This window comes from Motacilla alba, chromosome 1 (assembly GCF_015832195.1).
Source record: "Motacilla alba alba isolate MOTALB_02 chromosome 1, Motacilla_alba_V1.0_pri, whole genome shotgun sequence".
NCBI lineage: Eukaryota > Metazoa > Chordata > Aves > Passeriformes > Motacillidae > Motacilla > Motacilla alba.
This window is the reverse complement of record NC_052016.1, coordinates 30,587,720-30,609,934: the sequence shown is the minus strand read 5'-3', so window position 1 is coordinate 30,609,934 and position 22,215 is coordinate 30,587,720. Positions and strand designations below refer to the sequence as shown.

Here is a 22,215-nt window from a genome sequence, read left to right as displayed (position 1 = left end):
TGTAGGTTTGCATAACCCTGTGCAAGTGTCTTGTTTTGGGGATTCTTATCTGCTGAGCAGTCCATAAGCACCACTCTAATTCCAGTGCAGACTGGCCTGCAGAGGGAGATCATCACTCACCGATGCAGGGTAGCCCTGGTCAGGGCGCTCCAGTCTAACTGGGGGTGACAGTATGGGAAGGCAGGTTTCCATGCAGGAAGACCTTTCTACTTACATGGACCTAATTGCAAAATTGAGGCCTTAAAGGAGAAATGCTGTAAGCTCCCCATTCTGGCACACCCTGCCTTGGAAGACTCTCCTGTGCTGTGTTTCTAGAAGACATGGCTTGTGCCTCAATGTACAGGCTGGGCTGGAGGGCACAGTGGTTTGTGTGGGTAGTAGCCCAACAAGCCCTGTGCACAACACCAAAAACAAAAGAAAAAGGATGTTCTGGGGAGGGGAGGCTTTCTTACACATGCTTCCTTCAGAGTTTTATTGCTGGAGGATAGGACTCTTGGCATGTCAGGTCTGTTCTGAATTTCATTTGTTTGCCTTCCCTGGGTGAATACAGGAGTCAGCTGTGGGGGGATGAGCTTCTGACAGAGTCGGGGATTAAAATATCTGCTTGCGTATGTCAAGAATATAAGTAGTAGGTCATACAGGTGTAGCATTACACTTAAGGTGGGTTCGAATGTTTCTCATCTGGTGCTGGTGAAAGGCTGCTCTCTCCTGCAAGTGAAGCAAGTCCACATGAATTGTGGCAATCCTTGCTCCTCCCATCGCATTCTGCCACATTGTGGACAGCTGAGAGAGCTGAAAGGGGCACACAGCTGCTGTGAAGGAGTGGAATTTCTGTGCTGGAGATAGAGCATGCAGTGCCGTTTGGCGGAGATGAGATAAACACTACACGCAGCTGTCTGCCTGGGATGCTGGGGCTGTTTCTTTGTTCCAGTTGATGCTGGGGGCTGCTGGAGGTGAGTGTTTCAACTGAATCTCTGTCCTGCCCTGGGCTTGCTGTGATGCTGGGAGGATGAAGTGTAGTTCCTGGGATCACTGCTACAGTGAGGGACTGGGTGCAGGGCTTGTCCAAAAACCAAGGAATAGTAAGAGCTGCCAGAGGCTGCTGTTTCAGGAGCAGCACCCACTGCTCTCCCCCTGGGCTAGCAGTGGCTGTGAGAACCCGCCAGGGCAAGGCAGGGTTGCACTCAACCCCTGATGTGGCTGTGTGCATGTATGACACAGTGCTGCTCTGGCAGTGCTCTCAGGGAAAGGGAAGGGCTCTGTGTGGAAGTGGTTGTGTTTTCGTCTCTATTGGTGTGATCGTAACCAAGTACTGGGAAGGAAAGAAGGACTTTGGCTGTGGAAGGGGCAGGAGACTGGATGCTCTGAACCCTGTTCCCAGTGGCTTTTGACTGTGTCAACTGTTTCCTACACTACATAAAAATGGTGTTAAAGTCTTTGCTTAGTGTTGCTCTGGAGGTGTTATGCAGCTTTTCTCTGTGAAACACACTCACTGTCCATGAATCTGTTGCCTGAACATAGTGTCTGATGCATTAGTGACAAGGAAAACAGCAGCCAATATGCCGGGGTCTGACCTTGGAGTCCTGCACTGCTTTACTGCTGTTTTTGTTGTATTTTTCGTAACCATGCTCTGCAGCTTCCTCACACATGGGAACATCTGAAAACCAGCATTTAATGATATGTGAGTTAATGACTGCATAGATCAATTTCTATTGACCTTAAATCATTAAGTTATTATTATCAAACATCACAGCTTGACATCCCAACAATAGGGTCTAATCCTTGCCTTAACCTTGCTGATTTGTAATTAGTCGCATAAAGCATCTCATGTGATTTAAAAGGATAGCACTGGCTTTTAAGATGAAGGATAAATCTTACAATAAACACAGAGCAGAAAGCCTTGGTATTGTACCCACTTCTCTGTATTTTAGTCTGCTATGAACTTGTCAAAATGAAATGTGGAAAATCAGAAACTTAGCATATTGCCCTCAAGGGTGGGATAACTGCATGCCCTGGGTGAGGTCACTGGTTGAAGTTTCGCCAGGTACAGCAGGAAACATTGCCAAGCAGGTAACTGAGCATTATCTCTGGTAAGTGTAAGGAAGCCCTTCCAGCCCACTAGAACCAGTGTCAAAACCTGGTTTTCTTTTTCACTGTATGGTGTAAAATGAGCAGAAACCCTGAGGTCATGGAGTCCTGCCTCCTCCTATGGCATGTGGCCTATGATGACAGATGTCTTCAGAGAACTTGTGAACCCCACCTTGGAGGGGTTCAGCGTTTCTGTCCCATGTGACTTTGAGTGAAAGGGTGACCCTACTTGAGTTACTCTGAGAGTTATCAAAGCTCTGGCTTTGTGGCTGTTTTTCTGCCTGCATTTTCTTTCATTAGTATTAACCCTTTAGTGCAGGGGAGGTGTTGCCCTCTGAAGTGTGTGGCCATGACAGTGTGATCGGCACCACGTCAGTGCTGCCAGGGAGGCAAACTCTCTTCCTCGCTCTCTCCCTCTTTCCCCCCAGAGGGGTCTATGCTACTGCAGCCCTGGCTGGTAGGAGGGCTGAGGAGGGCCATTCCCCAAAATTCAGTGCTGAGAAGTATCTTGTGATGCTGAATGAACTTTATCAACCTGAATGGCTGCTGACAGCTGCTCGCCCTTGCCGTGAGCTCTGTGGGGAGTCTGGCAGTCACACAGCTCTTTGGGGTCCTGCTGGCCTCAGCTGCACAGCATCCACTACCTGCGGGGTGTTTGGTTCTCCATAGAGGAAACTGCAACCTGTCACCTCCCTCCAGCTCCACTGAGGAGCCTGATCCTTCTCCCTCTGCCAGCCACCCTGGCTCTGCAGGTAAATCAGGGTGGGGTTTTTTGGCCTTTTTCTTTTTTCTTTCTTTCTTTTTTTCCTTTTTTTTTTTTTCTTATTTTTTTCCCCAGATGGGAATTAATCCAGGGCGTTCCCTGTTTTTTTTGTTTTTTTTTTTCATTTCCAAGTTTAAGGAGCAGTGTGTGGTTAACACAGAGAGGTGTGTCTCTGAAGATTCAGTGCTGTCTTCATTAGCAGTGAGACGCTGGAACAGGCTGTCCAGAGAAGTTGTGGATGTCTCAACTCTGGAGGTGTTCAAGGCCAGGTTGGATGGGGCTCTGAGCAGCCTGGTCTCGTGGAAGGTGTCCTTGCCTACAGCACTGGAGTTGGAGCTTCAAGATTCCATTCCAACCCAAGCAATTCTATGATTCTGTGATTAACAAAAGCCCAAATCCTGACACTGCTGCCTTTTGGGCTGATCCGATTGCTCATTGCCAGCCGGAGCACGATGAATAATACAACACGCAAACCGAGGTTGCTCCCTGACGAATGCATAATTTAACAGCATCAAAGAAGGGCTTTCGGATGGACAGGGTGAGCCGCCTGCCGCACTCCTGCCCCTTTCCTGGTGGCGTGTGTGTGCCCCCGCTCCTCTCTGCGCTCTGCTTCCCCACAGTTTCCAGGCCGTAGGTGGAATTGTCCTACACGGAAAAGGGGACAGAGCGGGGGGCCCGGCGCGGAGACCCGTCTCCATGGCAACAGAGCGGCGCGGCCCGGCCTACTCGCTGGTGCCCGGGCCCTGCGGGAGGCGGCGTTTGTCCCTCGGGAGCCGCCGTGAGCGGAGCGGTCCCGCCGCTGCCACGGCAACCGCAGCGCCCGGCGGCGGCAGCTCCTCGTCCCGGCCGGGAGCAGCGGCGCCGGCGTGTCCCAAGGCAGCAGGGAGTGCTGGTGAGGACGTTCCCCACCGCCCTGCGTGGAGTTGGGGTTTGTGGGTCTGTGTATGTGTGTATGTTTTAGTGCAAAAGGACAAAGAGACAGAAATCCCCCGCTCTGTTCCGCCTTTTGTTGTGACTGTGCCTGAGTGTAACCGCGTAGAGATGTTACTAAGCCGTGAAGAACAAATGGTCGCAGTGCGCACCCTCCACAGACACACCCCAAGTAGAACAGAAACAGGTGTAAATGAAGATTTGAGATTTTTCTGAATACTTTCGGTCCCTCTTAATGCTGAATCACTTTACTTCATGACATCCAAAACAGAATAGGAGCTGATTCAGGATTTTCTGGTGCCCCCAAGGCACCAGAAGGACCTGGCATAAGAAGGACGTGGAACTGTTGGAACAAGTGCAGAGGAGGCCATGAGGTTGGTAAGAGGACAGGAGCACCTCCCCTGTGGAGACAGGCTGGGAAGGTTGGGGCTGTTCAGCCTGGAGAAGAGGCGACTGTGTGGAAACCTCATTACAACCTTCCAGTACCTGAAGGGACCCATAGGGAAGCTGGAGAGGAGCTCCTTGTTAGGAACTGCAGTGGCAGGACAAGGGGAAATGAGTACAGACTGAAAGAGGGGAAGTTTAGGTTAGATAAAAGGAAGAAAATCTTTACTGTGAGGGTGTTGAGACACTGGAACAGATTGCCAGGGAGATGGTGGATGCCCCATCCTGGAAAGTGTTCAAGGCCAGGCTGGATGGGGCTTTGAGCAACCTGGTCTAGTGGGAGGTGTTCCTGCCCACAGCAGGGGAAGTTGGGACTAGATTATGTTAAGGTCCATTCCACCCCTTAACATTCTATGATTCTATGAAACAAGTCATTGAATTGGAAGTTCTCTCTTCAGCCATGGCTACTTTATCTTACAACAGGAGAAATTGATTTTTATGCTGCTCCCCATTATTACACTTCACCTCAATGAATTAAACAGCATATTCAATGTGTTTGTATTGAGTGCCACTGACTGATGTGAACATGTTTTTTTAAAGGCACAATTCATCTGGGCAGTTTTTTTATCTGCTTATCTTAATAATGAAATCACAGAGAAATAGTTCTTTTGTGTTGAATATGCACTAGAGCAAAGTAATCTCCAATAAGATCCCATGTATGTCATCACCCAAACCAAGGATATTTGTTAAGGAAGGGGCATTTCCCAGCAAAAATCATTACGTGTCATATGAGGTGGTGCAGGAAAAACATGATGGAAATAGATATAGTGTGGAAAGCCAAGGCAACAGTCTGAACGAGCTCTTAAAATTTAAATTCTGAGAAATCTATTGTGAATGAGTGATTACAGTGGCAAGTAGTAGCTAAAAAGAAGTGAAAAAACTGACAGATTTTCTTGAACAACATACGGATCAGAGAAAACAAAGAGCTTTTAAAAGTTTCTGTACAAACAATTTTGCAGCAAAGAATGCCCAGCTTTATTACCACTCTAAACCAAATCTTGACTAGGCTTTGAGGCTTAAAAGAACATCACTCTTTACCAGCATGAAATACTGAGTTCTAAAGAGCAGAGCTGGTGTTCCTGAGAATAAATAACTGAGAACTCAGAGATGCTCATCAGAACTCAAAACAAAATCTTGGAAGAATTTAAGCAACATCTGCTGGATGTTGCTGGGGTTTTTACAAAATGCATAGATGGATTTGACGGTTCAAGTGCAACCCTCGTTGATTCTCTGATTCTGTGATTCTTGTCTGGAAGGGCAGGATGGTCACACAGCAAGAGCTGTCTTGCTGTTCTAGGGCAAACCAGAGTCAGAGCTCTCCCTTACACCCCATATTGTCTTGCCACATCATATCACAGAATGTTAAGGGGTTGGAATGGACCTCATCAAATTGGGACCTTCCTGCCATGGACAGGGACACCTTCCACCAGACCAGGTTGCTCATAGCGCCATCCAATCTGGTCTTAAAGACCTTCAGGAAGTGGAGCAGCCACAGCCTCCCTGGGAAACCTGTTCCAGTGCCTTACCACCAAAACAGCAAAGAATTTCATCCTAATATCTAGCCTAAAATCCCCCTCTTTCAATTTGTACCCATTACTCCTTGTTCTGTCACAACAGTCATGATCTTTGGTATATTGAAAATGACACAGATTAATCCTCCTAGAGACACATAGAAGTGGCACCTCCCAGCCTACAGCAGATGATACAAAAAGAACAGGAATGTTGAATAATTGATATTTCCTTCTTCTGTGCTGCTTTTGTAAAAAGTAATAAATTACTGAAGGAATGATGCGGGGCTAAAGCTATAAACAGAGCAGAATCAGCTCTCTAGGCTTGTGAGTGTGTCTGCATCTTTAAACTTTTGCATCTTTGGTGCCTTGTACTGAGAGAGCTGAGCTAAGGGGCAGCAGTGAGTCAGCCTGGAACACCAAGCACTGGCATTTAAGCAGTCCTTCAGGAGCTGGTGGCACCTATGCAGTACAAAGATTTTTTTAAAACATTCAGTCCTTATGGTGGCTCATCTTCAGTTTTGTCATGAGCATGATTACATCCAGCCTGATTAACCGGTTAATGAGTGTTTAAAGTTATACTGCATTTAAACAAGTTAAGATATAAACAAGGTAAGATACAAGCAAGAAGTTTGTAGCGCTTCTAGCTAACATAAAATAGTGGTCTCTTTGTGCAAGCACAAGGCTAACTGTTAAGAGATCATGAGTTCTAGTTTAAGGTCTGTCAGAGACATTAAATCCACTTGAATTGCTTTACCTCAAACCTTCTCCCAGTAGCCAGAGCTGGAAAGGCCAAAACCAGTCATGTTTATGAGCCATTGGTGATCCTTAGTCCTGAGGTGCTGTTGCACTGTGTTAACATGCTTGTATTAATACTGCTCACAAGTTTGATGTGGGTGTCACTAGAGTTTGAAAATATTTTATTCCCTCTCCTTTTTGTAGTATTACTCTAACACATCATCAAAATGAGTGAAAAGGAAGCTCAAGGAGATGTGGGTGATTCAACAGAAAATGCAGAATATGAGGATGATTTTGAAAAAGACACGGAATGCCTAACTGATGAAGAAGAAAAACAAAACCTTGGTGAAAAAGAGGTATTTGTTACATTAAATGCTAGTTGTGTTATTTAGAAGACAAAATGAGTAATATTTGGAATCATAGGCACAAATTCAGTATTGCTTGAAATGTGTAGGTGCATTCACTGAATTTTAACAAGGAAGGTTACTTGGATTTATAGTGAAAAACATTTCAGCAAACTGGTTAGTGTGGTTCTAATATCCATCAAGCTGAAAATTCAGTGTTCATTGAAAATGTTTTTTTCAAAAGTACTTCTGTGTTCCTTTAAGTGTTTGTATAACACTTGTTGCGGTTTTCTGCTGTCACTAATCACTTTACTGCTTAATTAAACTTTGTGTGAATGTGAACATGAAGAAAATGAAAAGACTTGTTAGTGCCAAAAAAGCTCTTAGTTATGAAGTGCGCTATTTGACAACGTGGTTTAGAATGCAGTTAGTTTGTATTGCTCTTCTCTCTCACTGTTTCTTTCCTCTTTCTTTGGTAACTATTCTTTTGTTGAGAGAAAAGACTAGTTTATTTTAATTTTTTTAGAATCCTGAAGAAAAGGAAGAGGATGTTGAAGCAAAAATTCTTAAAACATCAGACAACTTTCAGGAAGACAATGAAGAAATGAAAGAAAATCTAGATCAGCTTTCAGAGGCAGATGTAAATGTGAAAGTAATATACTCTAATGAAAAATATTTGCAATCCGGGGCAGATATTGAACAGGATGACCATGAGTCTGATGCTGAGAGAGAAAGCTCTCTCCAGGAATCCAAGCTGGAAAATGAGCAGGAACTGGATGAGAGAGAGGATGAAGAAATAAAGCGTTATGTCTTGGAAAAGATTGAAGAAGCCAACAAAGAGCTGGAAAATCAGGCTCCTGTAGATGAAAACAGAGAACGGAAATTAAAATTTGAGGATGAGGTGGATCTTCAAGCTCCTCGTCCAGAAGATGCTGAAGTTGGTAAAACTGACCTTGAAAGAGGAGATGTTTCAGATGGGCTGTTTCCGCTGAATATTTCTGACGGCAAGAGACAGAAAAGCACATCACTTTCAGAACGTGCTGGCTCAGATGAGAAGACAAATGGTAAAGTTCTAGTCGAAAAAGATGGAAAGTTTGAACTCTTAAGTTTATGCGATATTGAAAGTCAGGGCATTTTGGCTCCAGTAAATGTTTCTTTTACAGATATTGAAACTCAACAGACTTCAGGACTCCCCAGTTCTTTGCCCACTGCCTCTCAGGTGAAAGAAATGCCTCCATCTGACTCTAAGCAGCAGCCAGATTCTGCTTTGAATGGTGCAAAAGATCTGGGTAAACAGAAAACTGACTCTGCAAACATACCCATGAAAAGCTCCACTTACAGTCTTACTCCCAGACAAAAAGAATTAAGGAGGCAGATAGAACTGAGGAAAGAAAGACTGAAGAGAGAGGTAAGTATATAGAGGAAAGTAAATCACAGTGACCATCCTATTCCTCTGCTCCGTAAAGACCATGTGCTCAGTGTATTTACACCATTCTTCCTTGATAAAAGAGGCTGCAATAATAATTGTAGTAGTAATAACAACAATAACAATAATAAAAGCAGTAATTCTCTGGGGTTTGTTTAGAATCTTTCAAAGCTCCTTTACCAGAGTGGCATAGGACCTTGCCTTGCACAGAGGAGAAATGAAGTATTTGTTTAATATATCCTTCATAAATGGGCCTCTTCTGTTATATTTTTCTTACTGCTTTTGCTTCTTGGCTCTCTCTCTACCTAGGTTCTCTTACAGTCCCACAGTTTATGGAATGTAGCACATGGTGTCACATCTGCACATATTATACTGCAGTGTGGGAAGTTTACGTTAACCACAGTAAGGCTGGGGCACATTTGGGTACTCAAGAAGTATTGATTGGGCAATTATCATATGGGAGAGTGTTCAGTCATAATATAACATTTGCATAGCAGAGTGACAGAACCCTTTTAATTCTTTCTCAGCTCCTTACACAGAAAAAAAATAATACAGAGTAAGCCTCTGACAGCTGTAATGAGGACTTCAGAAATCTTTAGCAGAGAGTTAAAAAATGTTGATTTTTTTTCTTCTTTTTGCATTATAATGATACAATTACAAAAAGGTAACTTGCTATGTGTGTTACTGTATAAAAGTAGCATGAAGCATCTGCCATTTTTCTCTGCCATGATTTACTAGTTAAGCTGGCTAAGTAGCTTCCAAGGTTACTTTCTATCTGTGGAAAGAGCTCTAGCCTGCTTTATTTGGAAAGGTTGCTGAGGCTCAGCTTAGTAATGAGTGGTATGAAATCTGATGAGCAATTGAGGTGTTTTCTTTGTGCACACAAGACTAGATCTCTTGAAACCATGCTCTGTGTACTTAATGTAAAACATAGGATAGTGAGGGGAAGGAAGGTTATTTTCCTAACAGTGTGTGCTAAATTTCTTCCTTTTTTGGCTGACTTAATGGAAACGTGTTACCTTATTTCTTAGTTCTGGAATGGAATTCTTCCATTCTGTGATGGATTTCACAGGCATTAAAATTTCTTGACATTATTAGAATCTATCTGCTTCATTTTGGTGGAGTTTCTTTCATTCCAGTAAATTAGAAGTGGTAAGTTTGGAGGATATAAGGAAGTTGTGTGTAGGTGGGAAGAACATCATCTATTTGCAGGATTAGATTTCTCAAAGTATTGAAATGAGTAGGGATTATAGCTTTTGTGTCAAAGAGAGTAAATCCTGGTAAAAAAATGTCCTAATCAGCTTTCTGGAGCATTAATTGAAACTTTTTCTCTTCCTTGTGGATACTTATCCTTAGCTAAAATGTAATTAATAAGTAAAAGAAACTTTTCTCAATTTTGTAAATATCAGTTCATTTTGTACACTTGAAAAAAGCCTGAAGCTATTAATACTCCTTAAGGAAATACATTGCAACTTCATGTCCAGAAAAGGTCCTTATAAATAAGGTAGTGCCTGCAATCCATGTGTTGTTAAATATCCTTTAGGGTTCAGTGGTCCATCAAGCTGGAGAGTTGCATTTATATTTAAAATGTATCCATTTCAAGTGATTCTAAGCTAACTAGAGATATTGGGAAGACTTAATTTTAAGAGTTTTTGCCTGATGTTATTTGACTGTCTGAGTCGAGAGGTGTCATGGAAATGGAGGTAATCACAAAAAGGACTAGACTGAAAGTGTCTGAATATATCACAAGCAGAAGTGCTCCAAGCAATTTCTTCCTAAATGTTGTATCAGCTGTGATGCAGTCTTTGAGTATTCTTGTTTCATCTGTATTTTAGTATGTGTCTCATGCAATTCAAATGGCTTATTTATTGCCTGCAACAGTCTTTGCAGATAAAGATCATTCTCTTAAAAACTAAGTTTATTCAGTTTTCCTTCCACTTAAGGAAGAAGAAAAGAACAGGGAGCTAGAAGAAATGAGGAAAAGACAGAATGAAATAGTTTTTAAAGCTTGGTTACAAAAGAAGAAAGAACAGGTACAACAAGAAAAGCGAATTCGTCGTGCAAAGCAGCTGGAAGAGCTGAGCATCAAAGTAAGGTCTCCCTAATCTGGAACTGGGATCTGTAGTGCTCTTGTTAAATAGGAAAGCCAAATTCTAAACCTGCCTTCTTAGCTAAGTGTATGAAAATTTACAGCAATGGGAAATGTTCTTGTTACATTGTTTTCAGTGAAGAGGTAGACTTGCAGGTTTATGATTGATCTGCTTAGCAGAGTGGCTTGCAGTGTAGAAGCAGCACACATGAACTTAACTCTACAATCACAGGGGATACAGTGATGCTCTAATCTTCATTGAGCCCTGAGTGAGCAAGCAGCCAGAAGACTCCTTGGAGTATGTTTCTTACCATCAGAACTTGTTAGTAAGCAGTTAATGCACATGACCTGATCAAAACCTGGAGATTCAGATGCTGTTCTAAAGTTCTTCTGCCTTTAAGTAATAGGCTTGAAAAGCTAAATTCAGTACTTTTTTAAACATGGTGCTTTGAATGCTTGCTCATGTATATATTCTATGCCAGATTAGCATGTGCTCTAGTGTGTTTATAAAGTATGTTTCATGGAGGGGTGGTGCCAGCAGAATACAAAAAAACACTATTATAATGTGATTATTATAAAGGTTATTTACTGATAACCCTTGTGTATACATGTCTTTTTTATTAATTAGGAGGTGCACAGGGATCCAGAAGAAGCCTACAGGTTATGGCTTAAAAAAAAGCACCAACAATATGTGAGAGAAAGACGGATAGAAGTCTTGAGACGCCAGACTGAGGAAGTTGCCTTTTTTCCAAGCCCAGAGGATTGTGACAGAGCTTTTAGAGAGTGAGTAGGGTCATTCCTAAGAGACCACATTTGAAACTTTTGTAGTCTATCATCTCAAACTGTAGCTATCTTATGGTACATCTTTGCTACTGAAGTCCTCATTGTTTTGGAGGTGTTTTTTTTCACACCAATATGCCCTTTTAAACTTACACCCTAACAAAAATACATCAGTTCCTTGATGTTGTTTGTTCACTGCTGTGAAATTATTTGTCAGAACCTGAGCTGAAAAGAGTGAATTACTTTTGCTAAAAAAGGGATCTTCTCCTCAAAACCTTGTTGCCTGTTCTGGAGTAACCTTCAATTGCTTCAGTCCATGAAATGAGCATAAAGCTAATCCAGTTTAACAAAAAAGGGGGGAGGTAAAGGTAGGTACAGAAGGAGGGGAATTGGGGTGGGAAAATAATGCTTCCTGTGTTTGGGTATCGCAGGCTTTTAGACTGTCTCAGCCATGACACCCAGCTTCACCCTACAAGACATGGTGGGCTTACAGTTAAGTGGGGGACAAATCTCCTTTGAATGGATAATGTAAAACTTGATATGACAACTGCCAGTACTTCTGGTCCTCTTTCTCTCTCCACAGCTGGCTGAGAAGGAAGAGAGAAGAGAAGCAAGCAGCAGAACAAGCTGCTAAAGAGAGAGCCAGGCAGCTTAGATTAGAAGCCAGAAGAGCAAGACAAATGCGGAACATCCACTATATTTAATTCAGAGCCCAAATCCTTTTGTTTCTCAGATCATTACAGTTGAAAATTTGATGTAGCCACAGAGTTCTTGGTGACAATCTTCTTAACTTTTATGGCTTGAGTTTTTGTCCTTTACAGCTACTGACTTTTTGTGTTTTTAAGCTTTCAAGCAAGTTTAACAATTACCTTAAGTGACAATGATTTTACTATCTATTTATTTGTTATTTAGTTGAAAAGCCTGCTTTAATGCATAACTCAGGGATCTTCTTGGTTTAACCAAATCAAAATGAGTGCAAGATGTACATACAAGGGTGGCAAATGCACATTACCCTTCTTTAAAAGGCACATTATACTCATCATGGATTCCTGGATGCAGGCTACTGTGTAAATGTTGAATTTTTGGTGGATTAATATTGCTGTTTGATGCTGCTGTGCAAGAGACTGTGCAAGGTGTTATGTTGTTGGAAAATTATGTTTCTTGTACCACTTCCTGAGCTGATGACCAGCTGATCTGTTGATCAGCTCTAGACCACAGGACTGTGTTCTTTTAGGTTCCTGGAAAGTGGTGATTGAAGACTAATGTGTAGGTGATTGTGCAACAGGTTTTAAAATGTACTTCTGAGAGTCACATTCAGTAGTTTACTATTCCATGGAATTAAAAGCTTGTGCAAATTATGACCTTTTTCCAGTAGTAAGGAAGCTAGGTTCCTTATATGTATGTCAATGTTTATTACAATAAATCTACCAAACTACATCACCTTACCCAGCTAAATTATGAACTCTTGATAGAGAACATGCCAAAGTCACTCATGAAATCATAAAGTCAGTGAAAGATGAAGAGCATTCTGTCCAGTTGTATGCCCCAACAGATTTCATGATCCTGGCATTGCTTTTAGATTTTTCAACATTCACAGTGTTTTCTGGGAGTACTGCAGTAGACAGAAGTGCAGTAGATGAAAAGCTGATTTGCTGGTAGTATTTTTCTCGGTTATTTTTGGGGCTAGTTCAGGCATATTGAGAGCATTGGTGTTGGACTGGAGGCTGCTCTGTTGCAGCTTTTGCCAGCATAGAGAGCAAGCATGGACACAAAATGAAAATTTCACATGCTAATGGGACACATAAGTAACATGTGTCTTCCTCCTCCCAGTACCTTTCCCTGACACCAAAGGCACAAAGAGCTTCCTGTGTCTAGCAAGCAAATCCGGGAGGAATGTTTGCAAAGGTTCACACACACCATCTCCCTAATTGTAGAAAACTACAAAAGAGGTGCTTCTCTGTTCATTGCCTCACACCAGCAGAGTAAGGCTTTTACAGTTCAATGTCATATAGTTCCATTTATGCTACAGAGAAAACAGGGTCAGAAATGGGACTTCATTAAATCCAGAATTACAGCTTGAAAGCAAGCAAAGGAAGTTTATTGTAGCTTTCTTCATGTAAACCGAATCAGAAGCAGCAACAGCAAGAACTTACAGCTTACATATTCTGATCATGAGTATGAGATTCAAAGGAAAACTGGGTTAAAACAACCATTTCAGAAATCTTTTCCCTAAACTAGACAGCTTCATATGGTAAATTTGGGGGTCAAACTAAGAAACTTAAATAGGCTTCTTTGGATTTAGTAGATTGTCTCCTAAAAGTTCTCTTCAAACCTATGTCAAGAACTTCAAATCTACATCAAGATTATAAAATCATACAAGTAAAAAAATACTTTTTTTTAACAGTACCTATTCAAACTTAGTGCTGGTCTTCACCTTCTCATAATACTCAGGAAGACCTTGGGCAAGGACTGAGTCCTAATGCCAGGCCAGGATTCAATGCTGTGTACTAAAGGAAGTATGTCAGTCTGCCTTTGCTGAGGATCAGCTATGCAGCAGCTTCATTCTAGAAGCTGAAACAATGGAAAAGCCATTATTTCAGCTCTATGGCAACACAAGAAAAACCTCACCGCACAGAGTTTTCTAGAACCCACTTGAAAGCAGTTATTACTTATATATTATAGCTAGAGTTCATTCAAGCTTTATCTCCTTCTTGATAGGAGGGCTGACATTGCATATACTCTTGCTTTCAGAACTTACAGCTATGAAGAATCATTGCACATACTCCTTTTTATAACTAAATTTAAAAGGCAGAACATAGACTTAAGGGCAGTTCATCACCTTGGCTAAAATTAAAAACCATTTACCATTACTTTATATTTGAATTTAGACATAACTAAATCAGCACTTCATTTGCTTTGATACGGTTACACTTCTGTCTCCCTCTAAAGGGAAATTCATTAAGATTGGCTAATAAAACTATAAATGTTAAATAGTCAAGAGCATCTCTATGCTCTATAAATTGGACCAGCATAATGTTTTTTGTCTTGCCTTTGTATAAGAAAATAAGTAGCTTTCCCCACTGAGAAGTAGTAGAAGTATCCCAGAGACTATGGAAATCCTGTCAATCCCTAACTTCAAGAGGTAGAGAAGCAGAAACTGCATAATTTCCAATGCCAAACCTCCCCATTACAGAAAAAGGACAAAGGGAAGCATGCTGAACATCAGCTAGTGTAATTCTTCAGAAAGAGTGCATGTGCAGCTGGCTTGGCTGGGCTTTTAAAGGGCTATCAGCTCTCCTTGACAGTGATTGCAACAATTGAAGGTAACATCTTCATATCTTGTATATGGGTGAAACCTTCCAATACTTTTCTTTGTGGAAAGGAAAGAAGATGGAGAAGTCTCAGAAAAAGAAACTTCTGTTGATGTTTCTGGATGTGCAGCTGGATCCAGTACACGTAGCATCTAAGGATGGAAAAAATTGACACTGAAAATACTTTTATACAATTTAATGTGCTTTTTCCTTCTCTAAGAGCTAGGAAGGATTTTTGCTCGAAAGCCATTTGTTATCTTATTTCCAGCTTGAAAATGAAACATCTGTTTACCCAGAACCTTAATATAAATATTAACGTGCATCAAGAGTTCTTACCATTTCAGCCATTTTCTCAGCAGAGGTATTGCAAAACTCCACAGCTGTTGAAGTCTTTTTTGGACTTTTAGTGCCAACATTTCCTAGAAGATGGGAGCTTACAGCTTTGGCTAGCTTACAATTCACAGCTGCTAGCTCTGTTGTAGTGTAAGGCTGGGCACTAGGATAGTATGTCTGTTGTCTCCCCCACTGAAGAGAAACCATGAGCTCCTCCAGCAGCCTGTGCAGAAAGAAAGAAGCACTGTTCGTGGGGTTTGTATTTTATATTGTATAATCAGCACTCAGCATACTTCAGAGGAATCATCTCTTCCCAAGGCTTACTGCATAAGCTAAATATTAAACCAAATAAATGGACCAAAAAAGTGTTTAAGAACAAAGAGACAAATGGGCTATTCTCCAGGGCAAGGCTTCACCAACGCAGGACATTAATCCTGGGAACACTTATTTGACATCTGGTAGAATAAGCATTGTAAAGTCCATGTAGGTAGAAGAATCACTTCTTTGATATTTTGCAAGGAAACAGAGAAGACTTGGAAGTCAAGTCAGTAAGTGATTAAAGAAAGAAAGCTTGAGGATGTGAGGGAAGTCAGTTCCATAGTTTATTACCCTTAAGACCTCTGACCTCTAGGAAGGAAGCAAGTATTGTATTACTTTTGCTCTTTCAGCTCTAAGACTGAAAAGTGACCATACTATACATCAGCATAATTGATTTTTGCTAAATATCACTGGAAGAGGGGAAAGTTATTTGATTCTCCTCTAGCCTAAAATAAACTGACAAAAGTGAAGTTTGCACAGAGGTAATCTGGAATAGAAAAATCATACTTGTGTGTATCAATCATCTCTTGACGGAACTGATCACGTTCATTCAGCAAGTCCTGGATTGCACTTTGTGCATCCCTGGTTTGGCGCTGAAGAATTGCTCTGGTATTGGTCAGCTCATCAGCCATTACCCTGCAAAGGAAATCTCCAGTCAGTAGTGCCAGTGAACAGCTTGAAAGTTACTTTTTTCTACTACAGACCATAATTTGTCTGCTCAAACTGTCTGCTGTTCTCCGTCCCCTCCCCCACGCAGAGCCTATATCAACCTAATTAATAATAATTTCTGTTCAGCTACAGCCAACATCAATGCAAGATTTTGTTTTGACTGAGTTTAAACAATCTTAGATCACTTAATATAAATCTAATAACAAACATTTCAAAACACCTTGGGAAAGTGTATATTGACAAGGATCCTGTGAAAGAAAAAGCTAAATACTAACAATTCTCACAAGTATGTTGTAATCACATCTGTCCACTCTTCTCTAAAAATGGATGCTATGGCTATAGACTGCATTAATTTACCTCTTTGCCCTACTCAGGGGCAATCACCAGATGTCAGATATGAGTGTTTAAGAGCTACAAAGGAGACAGTTGTTGTCACATTTTGCTATGCCATTAGGCTTGGCTCTACCCCTCCAGCAGGCATTTCAAATGCCTGTGATATTCCAAATGCAAAAACCAGAATGACATTTAAACAACCACCAGTTAGAAACAGGAGTTATAAATGAACAAGAATGTTACAATATTGAAGAGTGTTACATGTAACCATTGTTCCAGTAACTCAGTTACTGCTGAGACTCACAGCTCTGATCTCAGAGATCCTCATAATGTTAAAAAACCCCCAAGTTTGCCTAGTAACTCTTGCTAGGACTTACAAGTACCATTACACCCCATATGTTACACAAGTTACCATTCACCCCATATGCTGAAACTTCTCCGGCAAATTAAAGGGAGGAGACTGTATTCTATTGCCATTTCCTTCAAGCAGTAAGGTCTTTTATGATATGCATTAAGCATCATAATTCAGTCAGTTATATCCAAGTATAGTAGAAAATTAAAAATCCTAGAATGCTATTTACAGATCTGGTAAGACAACTAAGCATGTTTAAAGTCATTGTCAAATGAGATTTTGACTTTCAGACCTGCTTTTATGGTTAAAGAAGTAACAGTAAGGTCCTGAGCAGTAACACAACCAGTGTTTAATAAAGAGGTCCCCCTACTTTCTTCTATAGTAGATCCCTGACTCACTGTAAGCAGAGCTCCTAAACACATCAGCTTCTTCTCAAATTGATGACTGCATCATACTGGGGGCGGGGGGGGGGGGGGGGGGGGGTGGTGAAAATCAATTAACTATCTGTAAGAAAAGTCAGCTGCCTTAAGAGACATTTTTATACCCTAAACTGCATGCAGTTTTATCAAAATTAAGAGCTTCTCTTGCTTTCTTGACAAGAGCTGCAGTTGAGATTTTAGGGACGGTTAGTGTGGTGTTGCATTTTAGCTAAATGGTATGCTCTGTCTCACCCCTCGAAAATGTACGGTTCATTCCAAGCTGTGATCCTCCCCTGCAGTATCATGTATCTGTAATCCCATTGGCCCAAGTCTTATTCTGCGCCCACTTTGAATCTCCCTCTTAAGCTGTGCAGACGAGACCGAAATCTCTCTTGGCCCTTTTCTCCCTAGGCTCTCCCTCTCTCTCCCCCCCTTCCCTCCTTCTCCCTAAGAAACCATGCTGCTCCTGGGGATGGGACCCCCAATAACACCCTCAGAAGCCATGTGGAGTCTCCTTGCCTGCCTGCTGCTACCAACGAACATACAGCCTAGGAGGCCCCCAGGGACTCCCCAGGGGCCCCCTCAAACGAACTGCATCAGGTTAGGACTCACTGTATTACCTCTGAAAAGCAGGACTATTCAGATTTACAAGGAGCTTATTTTCTTTATACTTTTCCTGTATTCTCAGATTTCACAGTAGGTATCACTATGGCTCTTGTGGCTGTCCTCTGCATATGAAAGCACATTGCAATGAGTGTATGTGATGAAAGACTGAAGGAGAATGCTGTTAGGACAGCTCCATGAGAGGGAATACCTGCTTGCTAGGAACTTGCTTCTCCACACATCGCATTGTATAGACATGCGCTCCAACTGTTCCGACAACTGAGCCATATTCCGGCCCAGAACTTCGTTTTCTAGGATGAGCTGATTCTTCTCACGAGCCATCCGTTCAAAGTGATACTGCAGATCATCCCCAACAGAAGCAACAAGTAATTTCTTCAACTCCCGATTGACCTAGAATTAGATCAGACTCTCTTGTAACTATCAATAGAGAATAAACACTCTTAAGAATGCAGTGCAACTTATTGCAAATTGCTAACAGTAAATTGTCTTTCCAGAATGGGACGTATCCAGGCAAGCATAAACATTTCAGCCTAATGTTCATCCAACAAATTCTTGTTTAAATTCTAACAGTCAAAGAGGAAGAATGAAAGCCTACTGCACGAAACAAAGTTTCACTAGGATTCAACTCCTGAATCAGTAAGATAACAAGGATTAGACAAGACATCCACAGGTGTATGGAGTAGGAAGTTATAGTCAACTCTTCTATGGTTGGCATAACACTTTTCACTTAGCGATTAAGGAGCAAAGTCTTTCCTCATGAAAGATTCATTTCCCTGCAGCTATCTAATGTACTTCTCCTAGCTAAGTCTTTGACTCTTGCATCTATTGTCAGAGAAGCAGCACTGGAATACTTTGATGTACTTCTACTCTATATCTTAGCTGTTAAGTTCAAAAAGGAACTTATCTGTTTCAAGGCTAGAGTGTCATAGCAGTTCTCTTTTCTCACATTCACAAACTGCTTCTACAAACCAAAACAGTTCAGCTGTGGGAGAGAAAACACCTTTAACTTCTTACCTCAGTCTGTATACGCAGCTGATTAGAGAGACCTTCTTTATCTTGTAACAACCGCTTCTCTGAATTCTTTAGCTTTTCAATTGCATTTTTCAGCTCTATCTGTTCTTTCTTGGGATCTGTGGCTCCATCTGACTGATGGAATGTGTCTCCTTTACGTCCCACAGATTTAGCTACCTTAGCATTTTTAGTTGGAACAACATGGGTGATGGCTGCTTTGGGGACTAATATTCGAATAGCTTCAATCTCAACTGATTTATCTGCATGTACTTTCCCCAGCTGCAGAACTCCAGGACTCAGGGAAGAAGCTGTATTTTTATGGGGGCTGTGGTGGATGTGATGGCTTGCAGTGTTGGCTCCAGTGATTACTTCCACTGCTCCAGCTGTTTGCTCTGTTTCCATGCCATCTCCAGGCCCCCGAATGGGTGCTGAGGCATCATCAACTGAAATTTAGAAATTGTGGAGGAAAAGTTTACCACCTTGTACTTGGTTATAGCGTCACTGTAAGTCTTCCCTTAATTTCTGCCCTTCAAAGTTAGAGATTTTAATTGTACACTGCATGTGTCAAATAGTCCATTGCAACAGTGATTATCAAGCACGAGTCAGAAAATCATAGAACGATTTGGACTGGAAGGGACCTTCATGATCCTCTTGTTACAACACCCCTGCTGTAAGCAGGGACACCTTCCACTAGACCAGGTTGCTCAGGGCCCCATCCAACCCGTTCTTGAACACTTCCAGGGATGGGGCATCCACAACTTCCCTGGGAGCCTGTTCCAGTGTTTCACCTCTCTCACAGTAAGCCCTTACTCAAATGTGCATTGCTCATTAACAACAGCAGTACAAGACACAAACATTGATCTGAATTGCATTAATTTTAATTTCCTGCTGCCAAACAAGATTAAATGCAGACACATAAAAAAAAAAAAAAAAAGCTTTTCTGGAAAAAAAGAATTCTTGACAACATTACTTATGGGCTGAAAACAAAATCAGGTTTTGGGAGCTGGCAGAATCAGACCAGTTTAATTTAAAAAGCAAGAAGAAAATGAAAAACAGCTACTACTCAGACAGCTACTGACACCTTAAGAAGTTTAGCAGACTTTTAAGTACTAACAGATTTTGTTTGCCCAAGTAAAGGTTTAAGAAAAGCCAACAACCCAGTTCTGCTCCACTTCTGAACTACAGACTCCAGCATTCCCAGTAATGCTGCATTCTGCTCTGTAGTCCCCAATATGCACAACATTTACTGAAATTAATTTTATTTAAGTCCACTAAGTTTATAGTTTTACAATTTTTTTAGTTTTACAATTATTACTGTAGTACAGTTTCCTCACAATGGGTGAGAGATACAAAGTTTCTGAGGGCATGGCTACACATATTGCTTTTTTTCTCATACTGCAGGCAGTAATGTGAGCTTGTGTCTTCTATCCAAATATTAATAGATTTCAAAAATGCTGTAATAACACCATTAATTGCCTTACTTTCAAGTTTGTTGAATCAGTACCAACAGGTTCTAAATACCAGAGGAGGCTGTCAGACAAGTGTGCAGACAGATCACAGTACCAATGACAATCTTATTTTTCAAAATCAAGCTGGATTAGAAAAAACTACATTCAATTGCTGTTCCATCCAGGCAGCTCTGGTTTTCACTGCAATAATGATGTCACAGAACTACTTCTTCATAGCTACATAAAAGGAGTACGTTTAAATGAAAGGAGCCTGGTATACAGTGTAACTCTGATGTTTAGAATTCCAGTTAAAGTACTTTTTAATCCAGTCTGCTTAGATGTCATATGAACAACCTACCTTTTTCTAGAGACGTCATTTTCTCTTTAGCAGTCAGCTCTTCCTAATTAGGTAAGTCTGAGGAAGAAATAAGGAGGGGGGCAGAAAAAAATCTTTAGCAAGGTAACTGCAGCAGTTAATCTTGGATTATCCTGTTTTCTAGTAAAATCTCGAAACTCCAGTTCAGTAGCACAGTGAAAAAACCCACACCAAAACAAACGGGGAAAACACAAAATTATAAAAACTACACCAAAACCCATAGAATTAAAAGGAGAAGATTGTGAGTCTTCTGGCACTTGTGTCTTTTTTTCACCAAGAGCTGCACTTCAACTCCTTTGCATTCCTCCTCATCTTGTTCTAGTTCCCATTCCTCTTTTTTTTTTCTGGTCTCCCTCCCTCCTTTTTTCAGTGAGCCCCCATCTCATCCTTTCAAAGCCTGTAACATTCCCACAGTACAACTGCATAACCGTGCCAAGATAACCTAAAATAATCACAGAACCACAAGAAAAGGAAATCCCACACTGTGCTACAAACAGATGAAGAGGTGAGGAGGAAACAATGGCAGCTGCACAATTCCTTCAGTCCTGCTTGCTGAAACAACCTTTTTGATTGGGCCAATTCTCAGTCAAAGAAGGAGTCAGTGCCCTAAGTGGGTGCACATGGTTAGTTTAACTGACAACAAAAGCTGACCCCCAGTTTGGCCCAAACCACCATCCTGGCCATTTTCTCCCTTATCCACCAGAGGTATTGAGCATTGTCACATTCATCCACAGAGCCATCCACTCTCAATTATACAAGTCACTCATCCCTCTTTTCTAGGGTCTGACTAAGTTCCTTTGAGATCAGTATACTCCTATTTTGTTTGGCTGGCTTTTTTTTTCCCCCGAGTTCTCCCCATTATTCAAGGGAGATCCCCAGGGCCCTGGCTTCCTTTCCCTGTACCACTAACTGAAATGGTTTAACTACAGCTTTTTGACTTCCATTGCAGCAGCTCTCTGCCCTAAAAAGAAAATGGCAGCAGTGAGCACACTGCTACTTTTGGGTTTCTAGACTAAAGATTTGTTTTGTGTTAGGCAGGTTTATCTTTTGTGATTAACAGAAGACAAGAGAAACACCTTTTCGTCCTTGAGCTTTCTCAAACTACAGAGGCAGAGATGTCCCACCATTTGTTGCTTCTACAACTGGAGTTGTGTGTTTCCTTACTTAGTAGCATTAGCTGTTAATCACCACTGCTGTTCCTTCCTTTTGATTGAAGATCTCTATTTACTTGATAAGAACGAGGAGGATGAAAGCATAGCTGCTCAGGAAAAGGCAAGACTACTCAACAAAAGACTGATTAGGAGCATTTGGGCTTATCTGCTCCATCAGACACGACCTGCCGGTGATCCTGCTCCTTCGGAGTTCACGCTACAATCCCGGCCAGTTACGTGAGGCAGCACTGTAAGCCTCCCAACACGTCCCCCCCTCCTCCATCTCCCTCACTGCTTGCATCATTACCCACCGCACCTCTCAGGACGCCGAGCCCTGCAGGATCCAGGGCCTCGCGCAGCCACCGCCCGCCCAGCCCCAGCCCCGACAGAGCGGCCCGCAGCAGCGATGTCGCGATAGCCCCCACGGTTGTCACCTCGGCGGCTTCCGCGTCCGGCGGCGGGCGGGGAGCCTCGCGTGTCACGTCCGCTCCCGCCCAATCGCGGGACGGGCGCGGGGGTGGTGCTTCGGTTGCCGGGGCAGGGGCGGGCCGGGCATCGCCATCGCGGCCGTCATCATCCTCATCACCGTCGTCACCATGGTGAGCGGGGACACGGGTGCGGGGACGGCGGGCGCTCCGCGGGCAGAGCCCCTCCGGGCCGCGGGAGGGACGCGCCCGGCTCCGCCCGGCCCTGGGCCGGAGGCCCGCGGGGCGCAGCCGGGCGGTGTTTGAAGGGGCCGTTCGGGCTCGTTGGTGCCTGG

At 42.4% G+C, this 22,215-nt stretch overlaps 3 protein-coding genes across 4 annotated transcripts in view; 2 read left to right on the top strand and 1 right to left on the bottom strand.

The window, feature by feature from the left end:
• The first annotated feature begins 633 nt into the window (after positions 1-633).
• On the top strand, positions 634-12,545 carry CCDC181 (coiled-coil domain containing 181). Its single transcript, XM_038131813.1, is given in 9 exon segments — positions 634-953; positions 2,984-3,743; positions 6,676-6,827; positions 7,342-7,879; positions 7,979-8,223; positions 10,185-10,331; positions 10,959-11,113; positions 11,694-11,811; positions 11,813-12,545. Coding segments are annotated over 7 exon segments (1,377 nt in total). The 5' UTR covers positions 634-953; positions 2,984-3,743; positions 6,676-6,698; the 3' UTR covers positions 11,858-12,545.
• A 639-nt stretch (positions 12,546-13,184) lies between these two features.
• On the bottom strand, positions 13,185-21,937 carry BLZF1 (basic leucine zipper nuclear factor 1). 2 transcript variants are annotated; one of them, XM_038131886.1, is made up of 7 exons: positions 21,890-21,937; positions 20,287-20,343; positions 18,484-18,923; positions 17,660-17,859; positions 15,580-15,708; positions 14,758-14,977; positions 13,185-14,573 (listed from the first exon to the last, which is right to left on the bottom strand). In XM_038131886.1, exons 2-7 carry the CDS (start codon positions 20,303-20,305, stop codon positions 14,388-14,390), a joined length of 1,194 nt encoding a protein of 397 aa, XP_037987814.1. In that variant the 5' UTR covers positions 20,306-20,343; positions 21,890-21,937; the 3' UTR covers positions 13,185-14,387. The 2 variants fall into 2 exon arrangements, with proteins under 2 accessions (XP_037987814.1, XP_037987803.1); XM_038131875.1 differs by lacking the exon at positions 21,890-21,937 and adding an exon at positions 21,772-21,867.
• NME7 (NME/NM23 family member 7) overlaps positions 21,926-22,215 on the top strand; it is a 91,001-nt gene continuing 90,711 nt past the window's right edge. The window contains exon 1 of the mRNA XM_038131864.1: positions 21,926-22,054. Coding sequence (XP_037987792.1) covers positions 22,052-22,054 — 3 coding nt within the window. The 5' untranslated portion in view covers positions 21,926-22,051. The remainder of the gene's footprint in view (positions 22,055-22,215) is intronic.

Bases quoted from the DNA above. Each gene is read 5' to 3' on its own strand.
- BLZF1 (XM_038131886.1), bottom strand. The intron at 15,709-17,659 runs GTATTCCCTCTC...TTTCCTTTGCAG, and splicing joins AGCAAGTTCCTAGCAAGCAG to GGTAATGGCTGATGAGCTGA. The intron at 14,574-14,757 runs GTAAGAACTCTT...TTCCATCCTTAG, and splicing joins CTGAGAAAATGGCTGAAATG to ATGCTACGTGTACTGGATCC.